At 43.6% G+C, this 18,622-nt stretch overlaps 1 protein-coding gene across 2 annotated transcripts in view; it reads left to right on the top strand.

Moving 5' to 3' along the window:
• Palld (palladin, cytoskeletal associated protein) overlaps positions 1-18,102 on the top strand; it is a 231,073-nt gene extending 212,971 nt beyond the window's left edge. For both annotated transcript variants that reach the window (XM_052752347.1, XM_052752346.1), the window contains 6 exons: positions 3,319-3,413; positions 5,632-5,764; positions 10,872-11,079; positions 13,464-13,629; positions 14,150-14,283; positions 15,971-18,102. In XM_052752347.1, the coding sequence (XP_052608307.1) occupies positions 3,319-3,413; positions 5,632-5,764; positions 10,872-11,079; positions 13,464-13,629; positions 14,150-14,283; positions 15,971-16,143 (909 nt within the window). In that variant the 3' untranslated portion in view covers positions 16,144-18,102. The remainder of the gene's footprint in view (positions 1-3,318; positions 3,414-5,631; positions 5,765-10,871; positions 11,080-13,463; positions 13,630-14,149; positions 14,284-15,970) is intronic.
• The last annotated feature ends 520 nt before the right edge of the window (positions 18,103-18,622 follow it).

The raw sequence follows: 18,622 nt of genomic DNA, 5'->3' as shown, positions 1-18,622 counted from the left end.
ACACAGCTCCGAACCCATGCCGACTGGGCCATGTGTTACACTCCATGTGTACAGCTCCAGCAGCTCATCAGAGACCAGATCACACAGCTTAGCATGATTGCATAGCCCTACACCAGACATTGCCAGTTTGAAGATCACAGAAACGGGTTGTTTCAGACTCTAATCCTGTCTTTAAGGCACAGCTGAATCTAAATGTGGGTGTTTTGCTGTGTTTTGTTGTGTTGCTAAGTTACCTTATGCCACGTTTGGGTTTGGGAGGGCTGTTTTGCAGTGTGCTGTTTCCTCCAAATGCATGATGTACACAAGCGGCCGGCTTTCACAGAGGCTCGTGTGCCGTGAGTTAGGCTCATAAACTATGAAACATAAATGTTATTTCCATATCATGTAAACAACTGGCCTCCAGTGATGAGGCATCAAATAACCTTCCCAAGCTGGACGTTTCATGCAGAATCACTGTAACAATCCAAACTTCTTGCTTGTACTGTAACTTTAAACTCTGTGGAATCCCGCCCCCCCCACCCCATCCCCCGAAATAGATGCAACACAGAGCTGAGTTAGAGAAAATTAGTGTGTTGGTTGTGTTTATGTTAGCATGGTGTTCCCAGGCTTGTTCTAGGCTTTACTTAAGAATTCACTTGATTATCATTCCATGTGTTAATAGAGCAGATGGAACTCGGAAAGTTAAAAACCAAGTACAATAGTGTGTAGTTGTGCATAATTTCAATGATTCCTCGGCTTGGTTGGAATATTTAGAGGATTAAAATCCTTGGTGCTGATTCCGAATGAGCAGCCTCTTCGTAAAATGTTCAGACTTCACATCTGAACTTTTTCTGGTGTACACAGGCGACATCTTTGCAACGATTCCACTGAATTCTAGATTTTTTTTATATGTATAAAAGTATATGACTTCTTAGTTTGGATGCTTTCTAAAAATGTTCCTCTACTGGTTAGCAACATATTACAATATTTTTATTACGTGATCTACTGATTTAATGTGGGGGTGTGTGTGTCTGTGTCTGTGTTTACGTGTGTGTGTGTCTGTCTGTGTCTATGTGTGTGTGTGTGTGTGTAGGTGTGTATGAGTGCACACTTGCCACAGTGTGTACGTTGAGTTCAGAGAACAGCTTGTGGGAGTCAGTTTCTCCTCCTACCATGTGGGTGCCAGGGTTGGGTTGGCAGCACCTAGCTTACCCCTGAGCCATATCACTATGTGATGCGGTGATATATCTAGCCAGTAACAACCAAGTCATCAAACCTAATCCTACCTCCTGACGACCAGGCCCTCCCCGTTTATATGCAGAAGTGAAGGTTAATATATGAGTAGAAAGATCATAAACAGTAACCTCTTCCTTTAACATTTAATCCTTACAGCATCTTTTTGAGGCATGCATATGTGTATACATTTATGTATCCTTATTCTGCCCAAAGTTGTAGAAGAAAACTAGAATTCAAATTGATATTAAGGGGATTTTTTTTAAAGCAATTCACATTTTCTTTCCTAAATTTAAGGTTAAAGTTTGAATTTAATTCATACTCTTTGATCTTCTGACTACATAAATGATTGGTTAATATAAACTCCTCTTGTATCCTGGGCTTTACACCACAGGAAGAGTGGATTAATTTATATGTATCCCACCACTGAATCAGCAATGAAGATAGAATCCATGTCCCATGTCAATGTACTTGAAGCTGTCCATGAAACACAAAATACACACTTTCTTGTCTTTGATCTCAAAGGGGAATCTTAGATTTCAGTTGTTCATCTGATAAAGCATCTAGCATGATATTATCAGTGGGGTGATTAATAGAGAGGAATCTCCTAAGCAAGTCACAGATAGCTCTTTCCAGAGTGAATATAGATTTAGAGGGTTTTGATGAGATTAGCTTCCTGATTCCTAGCTATTCTAGAGATTCTCAAGTGTTTTCCGAGTCATCATGATCGCCTGTGTGTAGCCTGGGCTTCAGATACAGTTCATCTAATGGGGAAATAGTCCTCTCTCCTAATATTCTCCTCAGCTCTCCTCAGAAGCTTTTGGGAAAGACAGTGTTTGAGCTCCGACCTCTACAATAAGTGTTGAATGCTAGAGACACTCACTTATCTAGTGGTAGGAGATGACTGCATCTTGTTTCATTCCACCCCTTTCCACATAGTAGTTACAATTCTTCTTTGGTCTGCATTGCATCCTGTGTGTCTGCCTTTTCTGAGTGGCTGCATCCCTAGAGAAGCCATGACTTGGGAAGACTGGAGAACCAGGGTGACTAGACTCCTGCCCTCCATTAAATCCTCCTCTAGGTTTCTTGCTATGATATTCCACCTTGTTCCTTCTAATAGAGTCTGCCCCTGCCCGCTCTCAGCTGGAACACCGGTCCTCAAAGCACACCGATGCAGTCCTGTTTATTGGCATCTTGCTACAAGGGTTTCTCACCCATCCCAGGCTAGAATTCATGAAGCCTAATCATTAACGGCTTTTCTGCTTCTCATGTTCCCTCTCTTGAAATTTCTTTTTGGCTCCAGAAGTTAGAGACAGATCTGCTCCCTCTGAAAAGTGGGAGAGGAACTCACTGCTGTTGCTGCCTGTTAGCAGTAGTATGAGAAAAGCTGAAACCAAACTCCAGAGTAAGATCTGGTGACCTATTCTCGTCATCTGGGTCCGCGAAGTGCCACACGTGTCTGCTTACAACTTACCAAGTTTACAGTTTCAAGTTTATTTTTCATTAGCTAGGCCTGTAGATTAAGCCACATGTTCTGGGTGTCTAGTCACTCCTGGCTTTTAAATTGCACACATGTTTATTTTCAGAGACCACAGTGGCACCCTATCATGATGCTCACCTTGTCCTATGCACACTTCTTACAGGATGCTCATTTTTATTGTGCAGGCATCCTTTAGTACCTGGCTTGGACAAAGCAATAACACTAGCTGTTGATGAATGTATTACTGAGAAGATCTGACGGAAAACTAAAATCATCTAATTCTGATCTCAGAATTAGCCACGATACGTAGATGTTTGACCATGAAAATGGAGCATCACAAGAGAAAAATATCCTCCTGCTGTATTTTACAAGTCGGTTTCATGTGTTAGGAGAACCTTATTCTGCAGATTAATGAGGGGTGTCATTCTGAATGCCATCCTAGATAAAACAGACGCTTGTCACCTGAATTCTTTCAGCCAATGGTTTTACTGGCACTTCAGTTTGGTGACTAGCGGTCCCTGACTAAGAAATAATGTCGTAGGGAGAATAAGATACGGGACTCGCCAGTGTGAGATGGTTAACGGGTTTGCACAGCACCTAATGTCTTCTCCTGATGTCTCTAACAGGGCCGTGTCAGCTGCACAGGACGGCTCATGGTGCAGGCTGTCAACCAAAGAGGCCGCAGCCCCCGCTCTCCCTCAGGCCATCCTCATGCCAGAAGGTATTGCAGACGCTCATTCCCGGGTGTCCCGGGTGTTCCTTCTCACTCATTCATTCATTCATTCATTCATTCATTCATTCATTCATTCCTGTTGCTACCACAATCAGAGTGTGACGGTGAACACGTCTTTATTGTGCTCCTTTGCAGTTAGAAATGGAGGGGAGTATACACAGGAGGGAACAAATATTTGCCACTGTGTGTTCCAACTATTCGGATAGATGATCATTAGTTTGCTAAATAGGACATAATTCATAAAATATGTGAAAATCAAGATTCAGGACCTTTACATGAAAATACTAGCAAACGGAACACAAGTATTCAAAATAGGTCTAAACCAACAGCTGTGTGGGGGCTGACAGTTATACCCTGTCACCACTATTCTTAAAATCAGCTAGTTTGGAAAGTGTACATTTTAAATCACTCGGTTCAAAACATAGTACAGTGAGACCATAAAGATTTGTCATGAGCTTCTAGTATCTAGCAAACTTCTAAATCCCAGGCCTATGACAGATCCTGAAACCGTGATGGCAGGCAAGTAATGGGTACCATTTCTCATTAATATATTTAAATTTTAAAAGGAATATGATAAGGCAGACAGCCTGTCATGTTTAGCAGTATTACAGATACAGTCTCCTAAAATAGCCCCCGACTGTCAATTACAGACCCCTTCGGTGGACTGGTAAGCAGGAAAAGTAAGTAAGCTTCAGACAAGTGGTGCCCATATATCACCCAGGGCCTGTACCACAGAGCCCTTGCTTGTGACAAGGGCTGAGCGTGCACGGACACTGCTCTGCGTTCCCTGTGGCAGGACCAGCTCCCAGGAGCCTAGACCTCGGTCTGTGGCTGTAAACACGTTAATATCATGCCCGCCACTCTGGGTCCTTCTCTTCTACTTTTCTCCAGTGTGTAGAATACACCCAAACTTTTCCACACATCAGCGGCTCCAAAGACATTGTTGCCATTCGAAATGTCTGTATTTGAGCTATATGAAACAGCTGAGTGTTGTTCGCCTGACATACTTGAAAATGTCACTTGCTCCACGGTTCTTTTTCTAGTTAAGGGGGCTCTTTTTTTTTTTTTTCCTCTTCCGCACCGAGGATTGAACCTAGGGCCTCGTGCATCTGAGGCAAGCGCTCTTCCACCGATCTACAGCCCCGGCCGTCCACTTTTAAACTTAATCTTCCTAAGGATTTTAGACAACTTGCATTTCACGTCTTGCTTGGTTTCTCAGGCCTCCTGTGCCCTGGCTGTTGGTTCCGTTGCTCTGGTAACATAAGCAGGGGAGACACACAAAGTCTGAGAGGTCAGCAGCGCCCTGGCTTAAAGCAGGAAATAAGGCCTTTAGGCACACAGACCAACTAATGAAAAGTTAAACATGCCTAAAAATGTAATTTGTTTTCCCAAGGAACATGAAAAAGAATTTTGATGAGAAATACATTATATTTTTATAAAGTAGGAAATGATAATCAGCTACAAAGTTTAAATCATAGTGAAAAGTTAATATTCATTTCTATTGGGAAAGATTTGGTTTTAAAAAAAATAAAAAAGAAAAGAAAAGAAAAAAAGAGCCGGGCGGTGGTGGCGCACACCTTTAATCCCAGCAGCACTCGGGAGGCAGAGGCAGGCAGATCTCTGTGAGTTCGAGGCCAGCCTGGGCTACAGAGCGAGTTCCAGGAAAGGCGCAAAGCTACACAGAGAGACCCTGTCTCAAAAAACCAAAAAACAAAAACAAAAAAGAAGTAGAAGAACAAACGCTGCTGTTTGTTCTAATATAGAGCCGGGTAGCGGCGGCGCACGCCTTTAATCCCAGCATTGGAAGGCAGAGGCAGGCGGATCTCTGAGTTCAAGGCCAGCCTGGTCACTCTGTAGAGTGAGTTTCAGGACAGCCAGAGCTACACAGGGAAGCCCTGTTCTCAAAAACAAACAAACAACAACAACAACAAAAAGTTTCTAACATAAAGCTTTAAAAATGTCTTATTAGGAAAAAAATTCTCAAATATAGTAACCCCCTTCTCTATTCCCCTTTTCTGATTTGTATCTAGTAGTCTGCTGATTGGAGACTATTCAATTAATCATAAGCTCCAAATGAAACAATGGTTGCTTGTTGCATTTTTTGTGTGTCAATGTTGTGGTGTGGACACAGATAGGGACTTCTCTCTCCTGGAAATAACTACCGTGTATGTTCTATTTACCCGCCTGTCATGTCTCTCGTCTCAAGGCCTCGCTCTCGATCGAGGGACAGCGGCGATGAAAACGAGCCCATTCAGGAGCGATTCTTCAGGCCTCACTTCCTGCAGGCTCCTGGAGATCTGACTGTTCAGGAAGGCAAGCTCTGCCGGATGGACTGCAAAGTAAGTGTGTCCGTGCCTGCCGCATGTACCTCTGTCTTTCCTGTGGAGTACAAGATGACCCCAGCCCAAGAGAAACAGACTTCCTGTGTATACAGTTATCATTATGATGTCCTTTCCTTTTAAACTTTCATTTAATATGTCCTTTACTCAGAACTAAACCCTGGAAAATCACTAGGTCTTGCTCCCTCTCCCCCTCCCCCCAAGGTCTCCCTCTTCCCCGATTGTGTAGCGATGATAAATGGGATGAGTCTGTCATGCATCCCAGTCATCTGGTGATTCATGATTACTCAGTGCTATGAAGTTATTGGCTTTTCATTCCTCCCATTGCTGCATTACTGTCTTCCTTATAGTAGTTTTGATGGCTTAACTTTATTTTAAATTAGCTGACATGTTAACGGGTTTCCTTACGGCATTTTCAAACATATTCAGTTTGGGCTGGTTTCTAGTCCCCTGTTTCTCCCCTCACCTACCTCCCAGTTTCCACCGTACGTTCCGTCCCCTAGCAGTGTCCCTGGACCCCTGCCACCTGTCTGTCATTTGTGTACTGTCTAGACCTTTAGTGCTTAAATGTGGATCGGTTTGAAGATTATTTGGGCTCCATCTGCTGGTTCTCCCTGGAATTGCAGACCATGAATAATAACCGTAGAGCTTGGTGGAGGGGTGTGAAAAAGTTGCTGTTGAAATAAGTTTCCTGGATGTGCACGGGCCACGGCTAGTGTGAAGCAAAGAACAATGCATATCGGTATTTCTAAAACTAGGCCGTAGCTGTGGCCTTCATTAGTTTCAAAAACCTCACTCTTGAAGATGCAAGAGTAGAAATTCTGATTCCTTTATCAGTGTGAGTTGGAGAGAGGATTTGCCAATGACCACAGAATTCCTGTGGGAGAGATGGGAGGATCATGAGTGCCTCCTCATTCTTAGTCGGTGCTTTACGCAATTCTGGCAATTACTTTGAAGTAATCTAATTTTTTTGATCACTCTTTTTTGGGTGGGGGGCTTCAAAGAACATATAGAAAAGAGTAAACGTATTCTTTAAAATAATTTGCTTTCCTAACATAGTACATCTTACATTATAAAACACAAGTTGAATTTCATTTTTAATCAAGAATTAACATATTCAGGGGGCCAGGATGTGGTGGCTCACGCCTTTAATCCCAGCACTTGGGAGGCAGAGGCAGGTTATCTCTCTGAGTTTAAGGCTAGCCTGGTCTACATAATGAGTTCCAGGGCAACCAGGGCTACATAGTGTGACCCTGTCACAAATAAATAATAAATAAATAAATAGAAGAAAGATAGACAGATGATAGTAGTTTTTTTTTTTTGTTTGTTTTTTTTTTTTTTTTTTTGGTTTTTCGAGACAGGGTTTCTCTGTGTAGCTTTGCGCCTTTCCTGGATCTCGCTCTGTAGACCAGGCTGGCCTCGAACTCACAGAGATCCGCCTGCCTCTGCCTCCCGAGTGCTGGGATTAAAGGCGTGCGCCACCACCGCCCGGCCAGTAGTTTTTAAGGTTCACACATGAGGAAGATCTCTCAGCTGGTAAAGTGTCCACTGCTCACGCATGAGGACTTGAGTTCAGGTCTGTCCAACGCCACATAAAAAGCTGCTTCTCTATAACCCACTGCTGGTGGGGTAGTAGACACAGGTGACCCCAAGGGCTCGTTTGCTGGCAGTCTACCAACCAGTGGGCTCTGAGTTCAATGACACACCCTATCTCAAACCTAGGAGAACCTGACGTTGACGTCCGGCCTCCACCACCATGTGTACATGCATCCACAGGGACATGTGCAAACACACCACACACAAGAATTCATATGTTAGAACTACTTATATGATCTAGTTGGCTGTAGATCCGCAGGAAGTGCAATCACAAGTCAGAGATGTCTGTACTCACATCATTCACAGCATCCAAAATACAGAGTCAGTTTAAGTGCCCACCAACAGATAGACAGTATATTTACAAATACCTGTGTATGGTATATTGAAGGAAGAAACTCCATCATTGGTGAAAACACGGTGAGCCTAACGGGCGTTAAGTGAAATGACCCAGGCACAGAAGGACGGACACGGCATGACCTCACTCAGCTGTCACTCACATGTAGAATCTTGCTGTGATTTCTTTTACCCGTTATTATAAAATAGAACTCGGGGACAAAATATAAAGATTAAGAGCCTGAGACAAAAACTCAAACCCTGTCTCTGTCCCCCGCCGAGAACCAGCGTCACCTTCTGACCCCGCCTCCTCTCTGCCCTGGGCCACTCTTTCTCTAGTTTGGGGGAACTCTCCGCTCCATTCCGACCCCCGAATGCGAACCCCGCCCCTCGAGCCAACGTTCAGTGAAGTCAGACCGCAACACAAAATTCCCAAAACAGAATCTAAAGAAGCTCAGCGGTGGAGGAACTAAATGACGCTTCCTGAGATCCAGCGGAGCAGGCTTGGGAAGCTGTCAGTCACACAGAAGACACGAGTTCCAGAAATCTATGGTTCATCATGTCGGTTATTAACAACCCTTCCAACACACGAAGGCTGCTGACAGGAAGCTGTAAAGGTTCTTGCCACAAAAGAGAAAGGATAAGCCTGTGATAATGAACATGCTGCTTAGCTCAACTTCATTATTCCACAATGTGTACCTATTCTAGAGCATCGTGTGTGCAATACACACAAACGAACATTTTTTTATTTGCCTGTTTTCTAAACAAATATTTCAAATTTTGAAAGAGTTCATATATATATATATATATATATATATATATATATATATATATATATATAACCAATATGATGGTATTTTCAATCAACAAAGGAAATGGTGACATCCTAAGATTGTTATTAATTTCATGTTTAAAAACAAAATTCTGGGCCAGGTGTGGTGGCACACACCCCTATTCCCAGCACTCAGGTGGTAGGGGCAGGTGGATTTTTGGCAGTTCCCAGCCAGCGTGGTCTACACAGGGAAACATAAATCAGTCAGCTTTACACAGTCAGGCCCAGTTCCAGAAAAAAAGAAGAAGAAGAAGAACAAGAACAAGAAGAGGAGGAGGAGGAAGAGGAGGGGGAGAAGAAGAAGAAGAAGAAGAAGGAGAAGGAGAAGGAGAAGGAGAAGGAGAAGGAGAAGGAGAAGGAGAAGGAGAAGGAGAAGGAGAAGAAGAAGAAGAAGAAGAAGAAGAAGAAGAAGAAGAAGAAGAAGAAGAAGAAGAAGAAGAAGAAGAAGAAGAAGGAGAAGAAAAATGTCTATTTTTTAATGTATACTGAATTACTTAGAAGCAAAATTACATCAAGTCTGAGATTACTTTTAATATGTAAGCAAGTGGCAAGAGTGGGTGTGCTGAGTTGATAGGCAGCACCCTGGTGGCCACTTTTTATTTTCTCTAAATAGCAACCTTAATGTCCTTTCACCTCTGCCTTTAAAGGTATTGAAAACTAAAATAATCAGTCCTTGAATTCACTAGCATGATCTGACCTGTGTAACGACAGTCTGAAAGTCGCTGCGTGCGGTGGCACAAGCCTCACATCCCAGCACTAAGAACCCAGAAGCAGGAGGCTCACAAGGTCAAAGTCATCCCTGGCTACATAGTCACCAGCCTGGGCCACATGAAACTCTGCCTCAAAAACCAAAGAGGGAGAACCAAATGTCTTGCCATCTGAGTGGACACTGCACACTGCTACCTATTTCAAAGGAGGATAAGTGTGCTTGTTCTCTCTGCCTCTCCACCTGGACCAAGAGCACAGACTGCTCAGACTGTGGCCAGCTTGGGACGAGCATGCTGTGCTCACTACACACTGGGAGTGCCAGAGTGACAAGACTACAGGCCATGCTCCATTTGCCTGAGCACGAGTAACTCTACCCACGGAACAGCTCCTTGGTGAATTGTTTTGAAAGGACCCAATCAGCAGCTTCCTGCGAATTAGATGATCCTGCTTGTTCATGATCAAGCCCAGTAAAGTGGGAACGAGCTATAAAGTCCCCCAAGACCTGGAGCTCAGTTGGGAATATCTACTGCTTTACTTCCAGGCCACTTCCAGGGTCTTCCCCACAGGGAGAGGGAACATGTGGAGATGTACATCTGGGGATGGCAAGGGATAAGAGGACATCATACTGCCTCAAAAACCACTTCCTAACTGCCGCTCTTTCGGAAATCCCACTCTCTTATTAATAGTTGCCCTTTCCCCCTTACATTCTCCAGACGTTGACTACATGTATAGGAGATACTTTGTTGGTAGTAGGAATGAATATGTACCATGGGGCAGGATGGGGTGCATGAGTCTCTGACAGATTTAGACAAAGCTGGTGCTTCATAGGAATTGTTTAGATGTCTCTTTGGGGGCCAGAATATGTAATTTCCCACTAGGGAAGTTGGAAGAAGGAGGGATGTCGAAAGGTCTCCCTAATGCTCTTCTACTCTCAAATCAAGGTCAACACCGTAGAAAGCTGGGCTTTCACACTGTCACCTTACACTGTAACATGTCACACCGCTGCCATGGTCTTCAGATTTCAGGACATTTCCATCGTGATGCTAATTTGTCTATGATTTCTGGGCGATTTCAAATTTCACTTGTTCTTCAGTTTCAAGGATTATAAAATAATAATAGGTCTGTGTACAAATGGACGCATTAACTAACATCTCCATGGCGATGGCCGCTCCTGGTTGGGAAGCTTTAGATCTGAGTGTTATTGTTATATTGGTTGTTTCCAAAGAGCTCAGAGCCCAATGCTGACATCACCTGGGAATTTTTATAGTCTTGGGTGAGGTAAGATGATGACAGAAATATGTTTCAATCCCTGTTTCACTTATCTCTGGATTGTTCTATAAGAAATGTTTAGTTGTGAGTCTCTGTGTGTTTATGGAAACCATGGGAAAGTTTTAAACAAAAGAGAAGCATGAAAAAGCCATCTAAAAGGCCATTGTTTGTGATACCCCTAGTGTTCCACAGGGAGGGAATGACAGACAGACAGGCTTCCGGAACTGTACATATAAAATCCAACAGACTCTTTTTTAACAGACCACACAGCAATTTCAAAACTCAAGAGGAAGTGACTTCATAATAACTCCTGGTGATTTTGTTGTTTTAATATTAGAGAAATTTACGTGCATTTCCTTTCTGGTTTAGGTCAGTGGGTTACCAACCCCAGATCTCAGCTGGCAACTAGATGGGAAGCCCATCCGCCCTGACAGTGCTCACAAGATGCTGGTCCGTGAGAATGGGGTGCACTCCCTCATCATCGAGCCTGTCACATCCCGGGATGCCGGCATCTACACGTGTATTGCCACCAACAGAGCAGGACAGAACTCTTTTAACCTGGAGCTTGTGGTTGCTGGTAGGTGGCCTGTGACTCCTTCTTCGTTGCCAGAACAAGTCAAAGGGCACAAAAACTACTTCTCCGCCATTAACTAATGCAGAAAATAAGTCAAAATGCTGACGGAACAGGCTGTATCACCAAACACAATGGTAGCACGTCATAAGGCTTAGCAAATAGGAAGCATCCATTTTTTCTTACTTCAGCACAACCGTTATTATTTATCTTTTCTTTCTCCCATAACCCAGCAAAGATGGGAGAGGATGTGGGCAGTTTGCCTCTTCATGGCTGTGATAGGGCCTACTGTTACATGGGGAGGGAGTGACTGACAGACAGGCTTCCGGACCTTTATAGAGAGAGCCCAACGGACTGTTTTAACAGACCATTCAGCGATTTCAAAACTCAAAAACTTTACGTAGTGTTCTCACCTACACTCAATTCAGTATCAAACTAGTTCGTTTGCTTTCTAAGCAGTACTGTAGGTGATCTGTGTAAGTGTTGTTCAAGGAAGTTAGACTCTTTGAGAAACCTTGAATGAAAAGACATTCAGGGAAACATTTATACCACCGGTGCTTAGGAGCAAGGCAGAAGGAGGGGTGCTGATGGCCTCACCTCTGGCTGTCATGAAGCTTAGTGCGTATTCCTTAAAACCCGACTGACAACACCCTCATAGACGTTATCTTGGCGAGGCCTGGCGTCAGCCCTGTGAGATCATCACCAGGGTCCCCTTAGTGAGCTGGGATTAGACTCAGCACAGCCTCCTGCAAACACACTCGGTGAACCACTCAGCTTCTGCAATAAAGTAGAATGAGAATAAAGGCAGGGTGGAGGTCCGGGCTATAAAATCCAGGGTGATGACTCTAATAACAGAACCATGTTTGTCCCACAGAAATCTGGTAAATATATATAGGGCGATGCTGTCATTTTAACCAGGCTTTTAAATGCTGTGCAAAGTATTCTACCTGCCCACACGGCAGGGCTGATTTCATTCATTTCTCTAAACTCAAATTAAACTGTTTCTTTTTCTCCTGTTAAATGTACCCATTGCTCTTATTTGTCCATCAGGATAAGACATCTGGTCATGGCTCGGCACTCATGTCAGAGCGGGTAGTGCACGCTGACATGGATCAAGGTCTTCACAAGCAGCTATTAGTTTATGCGTTAGGAGCTGCGTTTAAAACTAGCCTTCATATCCCAGCTGCTCGCCAGTGATGCCATGTGCTACTGTGCACGATGCCACCTGTGCAGGACTGCATAAGCATTTTTCCAGTTTAATCCTTAAAAGTGTTGTGACTTATTATGGGCCCCACTAGTTGAGATGCTGAGGCATCTATGGTCTGTTTGCCAGTGACGGCACAGCCAGTAAGACACAAACCAGAGGGGCTGGAGAGATGGCTCAGTGGTTGAGAGCACTGGCTGCTGCTCTTCCAGAGGTCCTGAGTTCAATTCCCAGCAACCACATGGTGGCTCACAGCCATCTTTAATGGGATCTGGTGCCCTCTTCTGGCATGTAGGCAGAACACTGTATACATAATAGATAAATAAATTTTTTTTAAAAAGACACAAACCAGTATCTGATGGAAAAGACCTTGATTCATGTTAATGTGCAGGAAGATGTGTATTTTTAGATTGATTGTCGGGAGCTCAGATGAAATTAAACACCTTATTCTTTCTCTGAAATTGTTTCTACTAGTGGCCCAAGAAATTAGTTTCCCATTGTCTTATAATATTCAGAATATTACTAACAATAAACTATGACTTTTAAAAGACTAAGTCATAAAATTCTATAAGATAATCATAAAGTCATCTTCTTTATAGCTCCCTTCAAAGAATATAAGTTAGAATTTGTAATTTACGGGCTGTACATCCTTAGTTTACAGATAACTATCTAAAATTGCCAAATTTAGATAAACATGCCTTTCCTGTATGTATTTCTCCCCACCACCACCCTTTAAATGCTGTGGAATGTCTCATTGATTATGAGTTCCAAATCTTAAATCTTCAAAGTAGACATTTCAGGGGGTGGCCAGTGAATCCTGAGCCTGAAGTCCTTGTCACCACTAGGTGGCAGCAGTGAGTCAAGGCTGTGAGCTCGCATTGACTTAATTAGGAGGGGAGCTCTCACAGCTGCCAGCAGTGACTCAATCTCTGAGGCCTGTCAGGCAGGCTTCTGAGGAGCAGATGTCCGGGTACTGTGTGAGCCTATCATTCTTGAATTAATTGAGGGAATACATGAGTGCAATGAAGCGCATAGACCTTTGCTTGGGGAGAGGGCTAACCTCTTGACCACGTGACATGAAAACAGCATCATAAAAGAGGCTGCTCAATCTTTCTAAAGCCTCTGAGTTCCTGCCAGTGACCCTTTTGTATGCCGCTAATGGATAATTCATCTTGTGTTTTCTTAGCTAAAGAAGCACACAAGGCCCCCATGTTTATTGAGAAGCTGCAGAACACAGGGGTAGCTGATGGGTACCCAGTGAGGCTGGAATGCCGAGTTTTGGGAGTACCACCACCTCAGATATTTTGGAAGAAAGAAAATGAATCGCTCACTCACAGCACTGATCGAGTAAGGTAAGACTACACAGTGGCTGCATCTACTCCGTAACTTGTGTCGTCCTGATGCTAGATGAAGAGTGTGTGTAGAAGCATGCAATCATGGCCATGCAAGACAAAAGTCACCCTTTGTTCAACTGTAAGTTTAAGCTTTTGGAAGGTGGCAATGTTGGTATGTGGTAGGTAGCAATGTTGGTATGTGGTGAGCATGTTCGGACTTAACGTAATGGCAATTTTGAAATGTGTATATCAAAAAGAAGAGATGGATTCATTTGCTCCAGTAGCAACAGCCTAGTCAGTGGTTCTGTAAAAGCAGGTCCTCCTCTAGGAATTAGCGCATAGATTTATTCGCCCTCCTGAGGCCTGCTCCACTCTCCCGTTAACTTAATGGGGCTAGCCGCCTCTCCAGAATAAGTATGATCCTGTTATCTATTACTGGCACCATTCTGTTTCTAATGACCTAATTAAAAAGGATGTTTCGTGTCCACCGCCACTTCTTCGACATTTAGAGCTCTAATGGCTTTATCTCTTCCTGCAGCATGCACCAGGATAATCACGGCTACATCTGTCTGCTCATTCAGGGAGCCACAAAAGAAGACGCTGGATGGTACACTGTGTCAGCCAAGAACGAAGCCGGCATTGTGTCGTGTACTGCCAGGCTGGATGTCTACAGTGAGTGCGGCCCCCTTTCAGCTCACTGCATCTCACACATTGAATGATTAAGAAGTAGATAGCAGAACGACAGATCACGTTACTCTAAGCTTTATGTCCTAAGTTGATACTCCAGCATTTTGTTTGCCAAGAAAAAAAAAAATTCATATTACTCTTTCTCTTTCTGTTTATAGTTTCCCGACATTAATAGTGAAACCCCTCCGGGAGAACAAACACCCAAGTATCAGCAGGGTCTTTGATTGACTAGCGAGATGTGCATGTTGGTTTCTCAGGCTGGCTAGTCAACCGTGGCTTTCTCACTTGAGCGCCCATAGGGGTTAACAGTAGACGAAGGCATACGCATTTTTCACATTTTCGTATTCCTGTCTTCTGCAAGTGGCTGTCTCCTAACATCTCTTCCTGAATCATAACCCGTTCACAGTGTCCTGCTGCAGCCTTAATGTGTGTGCCTTGATTCTGGAATGTGTACTTACATAGCGAAGTGCTTTTCTCATTAATATATCTTAAGCAGTTCAGCAGTAAATTCTTGACTCTGTGCGTGTGTGTGTGTGTGTGTGTGTGTGTACATGCATCCTAAATTTAAAAGACTACCAGCTCTATTTAAAGGCTAGTACAACAGCATCATATGATCCGTATGTATGAAAAAACACTAGAAAATATTTTTTAAAAATTACAAAATTTTACTTCTGCTAAAGAAAGTAATAGTCCTTTGAAAGCGTGCCAAATGCCTGATTCTTTTCAGTTTATTAATGTTAAAAATCTATCTAGAATTCCCAACTAGAAATTAAAGAAAAGAGAGGTAGATGGGTCAGATATAGGCAGCTTATCAACTGTTTTGGGATTTTTCCAACACTGCAGTTGCTAAAAGAACAGTAACTTGCCATGTTGCCTGACTTTACAGTCCCATGGCCACACATAGACAGTGACTTGTGATTCTTCTAAGTAAAATGCAGAAGGACCTCTACATTATCCACGTCTCTACCGTGGCTGTGTGCATTCTTTCACAAAGAACATATACGTGGGGCACTGGAGAGTCAGCTCAGCAGTTCAGAGCACTTCCTGTTCTAGCAGAGGACCCGGGTTTAGTTCCCAGCATCCACATGGCCACTCACAGCTGTCCAGTACCAGGGAATTCTGGCACCTCCTGGCTTCCCAGGCACCAGGTCCACACTCAGTGCACATGCATACACACAGGCAACACACTTACACACACACCCAGGCACCAGGAACACACTCAGTGCACATGCATACACACAGGCAACACACTTACACACCCAGGCACCAGGAACACACTCAGTGCACATGCATACACACAGGCAACACACTTACACACACACACCCAGGCACCAGGAACACACTCAGTGCATGTGCATACACACAGGCAACACACTCACATATATAAAAAATAAAATATTTTTAAAGAGATATGTATGCACGCCTCATATATATCAAAAGGCATTCATTTTGCGTGTGTGCTTTTTGTTTTCAGAAACAGGTTGTTGCTCTGAAACCCAGGCTGGCATGTAACTCACTGTACAACCCAAGATGACCTCAAACTTGCAACAATCTTCCTGCCTCAGCCTCCCAAGTGCTGAGATTACAGGTGTGAGCCACCAGGCTCTACCCAAAAGACATTCTGTGTGTATTTAAACTTCTAAAAATCGTCCTTTACTCTCTTTCTCCGTAGCCCAGTGGCACCAGCAGCCACCGACCACCAAGCCAAAAAAAGTACGGCCCTCGGCCAGTCGCTATGCGGCCCTTTCGGACCAGGGACTAGACATCAAAGCCGCCTTCCAGCCTGAAGCAAGCCCATCTCAGCTGACACTCAACAGCGGCTTGGTAGAAAGTGAGGACCTGTGATCAGCGCCTCTGATGAAGCTGAACACTGAATGCCATTGCTTTGACCAACGTTCTCCTCTGTCACATTATGTAAAAGGCAGAAGTATACTTTTGACTTTAAGAAATTTAAAAAAAAAAAAAACACCAAAATCCTATTTTTCTTACTTGATAGGGAATCTAAGTAGGTGATGCTTATCGAAATGTACACATTGCACAGAAAATTCACATTTGTTGTCCAAGTTAAAACTTTTGGAATTGTGATTAGAATGGTCTGAAATGCCAAAATGCCAAAAGAAGTCAACTCTTCAAAGGTGACCACGATTTAAGCAATCTACAAGTGCCTTCAAACGCAAGCTGTGGGTGCTGTAATGTGGCGGTGTGAAATGTTTGACAGATACTATGGTGACTCTCGAGTGCAGTGTCTACAGATAGTTACCCTGAACCACGTGCAATAGGGAAGGGTGGGAAAGAGAGTGATGAGGAATCCGAGTGATTAAATCAGATTAAATCAGTGATTAAACCACTCCTGTTAAATCAGGAAGAAGGAATTCCTTGCCTTCGATTTCATCCATATCAGGAGTTTCCTTTTGACGCTACTTCAGTACGAAGCTTACTTACAATCCATAGTAACTAAAAGGCTAATTTAAACTTAAGCCATTTCAATTGTTCTGGAGAAAGCAGATCTGTATTACAGTCCATTCCACAAGAGGCATCCGAACCACCCAAATGACCAAGGCATGTAGTATTTGGAGGCAATGGGCTTGAAAGGCATGGAAAGAAGGAAGGAAGGAATTGCTACCCACACAGGGATCTCATATCCATTTAGATGAAAGCATCAGGGGTGGGCCAGGCTCCTCATTGGTTTTCTTCTAAACCTTAAAAACATAGATGCAAAGACACTGCCGTGAACCAGCCAAGGGCTCCAGGGGGTCATCCGGAAGTCTGGAGTGCATGAGCGGGTGGCGACTTCCATGTAGCTGAAGTGTGTCGTAGTTGATGATGTTAGTGTGTAGAGTAAGTTGGACATGGGTTGAGACTGCGAGGATGGTATAAATGAGAAGTAGCCTATAGGGTCTAGTCTGCCAGAGGGGAATGGAGGCTTGAGAGACAGAAACAAGCTTGTGCTACAATGAGTTTCTTTTCCGTTGGCACTAAGAAGTGGTGAATGGAAATTTCTAGTTCCCTTCACTTCCCTGATGCCATGGAACCTAGCCTGAAGAAGGGCCAGGCTCTGAGCATCTACAAGGCCAAGCTGCAAAGACCGACTTTTGCATGCACGATTCTGCCTGGGCTAAATGGAGTTGATTCTGACCAGACTTGATAACTTGAAGTCGGAACCAATACTTTCCTTTGTTCATGAGAGAAAATAATTTGGCCTGATAGTATGAAACATGAGGCTTTAATGGTACTTTGCTACGAGAAGAAGACACTGTGTTCCTCATGCAAAACGTATCTATTGTTCATTATTTATAAAAGTGTGGAACTTTCTTAGCTCAGTTACTCAATTCATACATAGCTCTTCTTAAACCAATTTTATACCTGTAACCACCCCATATATTTTGTATTACTGCTTCACATGTACAGCTTTCTACTTTTGTAAGAACACCAACCAACCAGGTTTCAGCAGGCTTGAACACAGGGTGGCAGATGTCCTTCACAGTGCGGTGCCAGTTTCTGACCACAGACACATGGCTAACGGGGGATTTAAGTAACCATGCAGGGTCTTACGGACCTATCTCTGTTTAGAATTGTGACCCATATTATATCATACTTGCCAAATTTTTCTGAATGTGACTTTTTTTTTTTTTTTGCTAATTTGCTGGGCTTGGGGTTAGCTAGCATTCTTTTGCCGCCTTTTATGTTGTATTTATGAAAAAAAACAAAACAAAACAAAAAAAAGTACTCCCATACTTTGGATTGTTATGCTGTTGTAAGGTGGACTTAACATCAATCAATAAATATTTAACGAACAGTAGTCGACACCTTGGGACGCTGTGTTCTGTGGCTGCTGTAATGAACCGGCAGGGGTCAAAAGCATCAAATTTCGGTATTGTCAGAGTCGGGTAGGTCAGAAGCTGGGCGTGAGATGGCAAGTTCCCAGTTCACTGTGCAATGAGAGCTAATACCTTCATGTTGCTGGCTGCAGTCTTACCTGATGTTCAAGTGACTATGAATGAATTCAGAAGGCCCTTGACGGTGTGGGACAGAGGACCCACTCAGTCTCTCAGCCAGGGGCTGCTCTCCTCCCCTAAAGGCCATGGGTGTTTCTTCCCCTCCATCTTCAAAGCCAGAGTGAGGATTCCCTTCATGACCCTCTCATGCTCTGATTCTGTTATGGTAGGGTCCATTCCCCTTCAAAGGTACCCCTGAATAAATCAAGCCCACCCACATAATCTCCTTTCTAAAAAGCACTTGATTTAGAAACTTAATTGTACCTTCAAAATCCCTTTCAGAGCCGGGCGGTGGTGGCGCACGCCTTTAATCCCAGCACTCGGGAGGC

This window comes from Peromyscus californicus, unplaced genomic scaffold (genome assembly GCF_007827085.1).
Source record: "Peromyscus californicus insignis strain IS unplaced genomic scaffold, ASM782708v3 Scaffold_23__1_contigs__length_62951481, whole genome shotgun sequence".
Lineage (NCBI taxonomy): Eukaryota > Metazoa > Chordata > Mammalia > Rodentia > Cricetidae > Peromyscus > Peromyscus californicus.
This window is presented reverse-complemented; position numbering and strand designations above follow the sequence as displayed.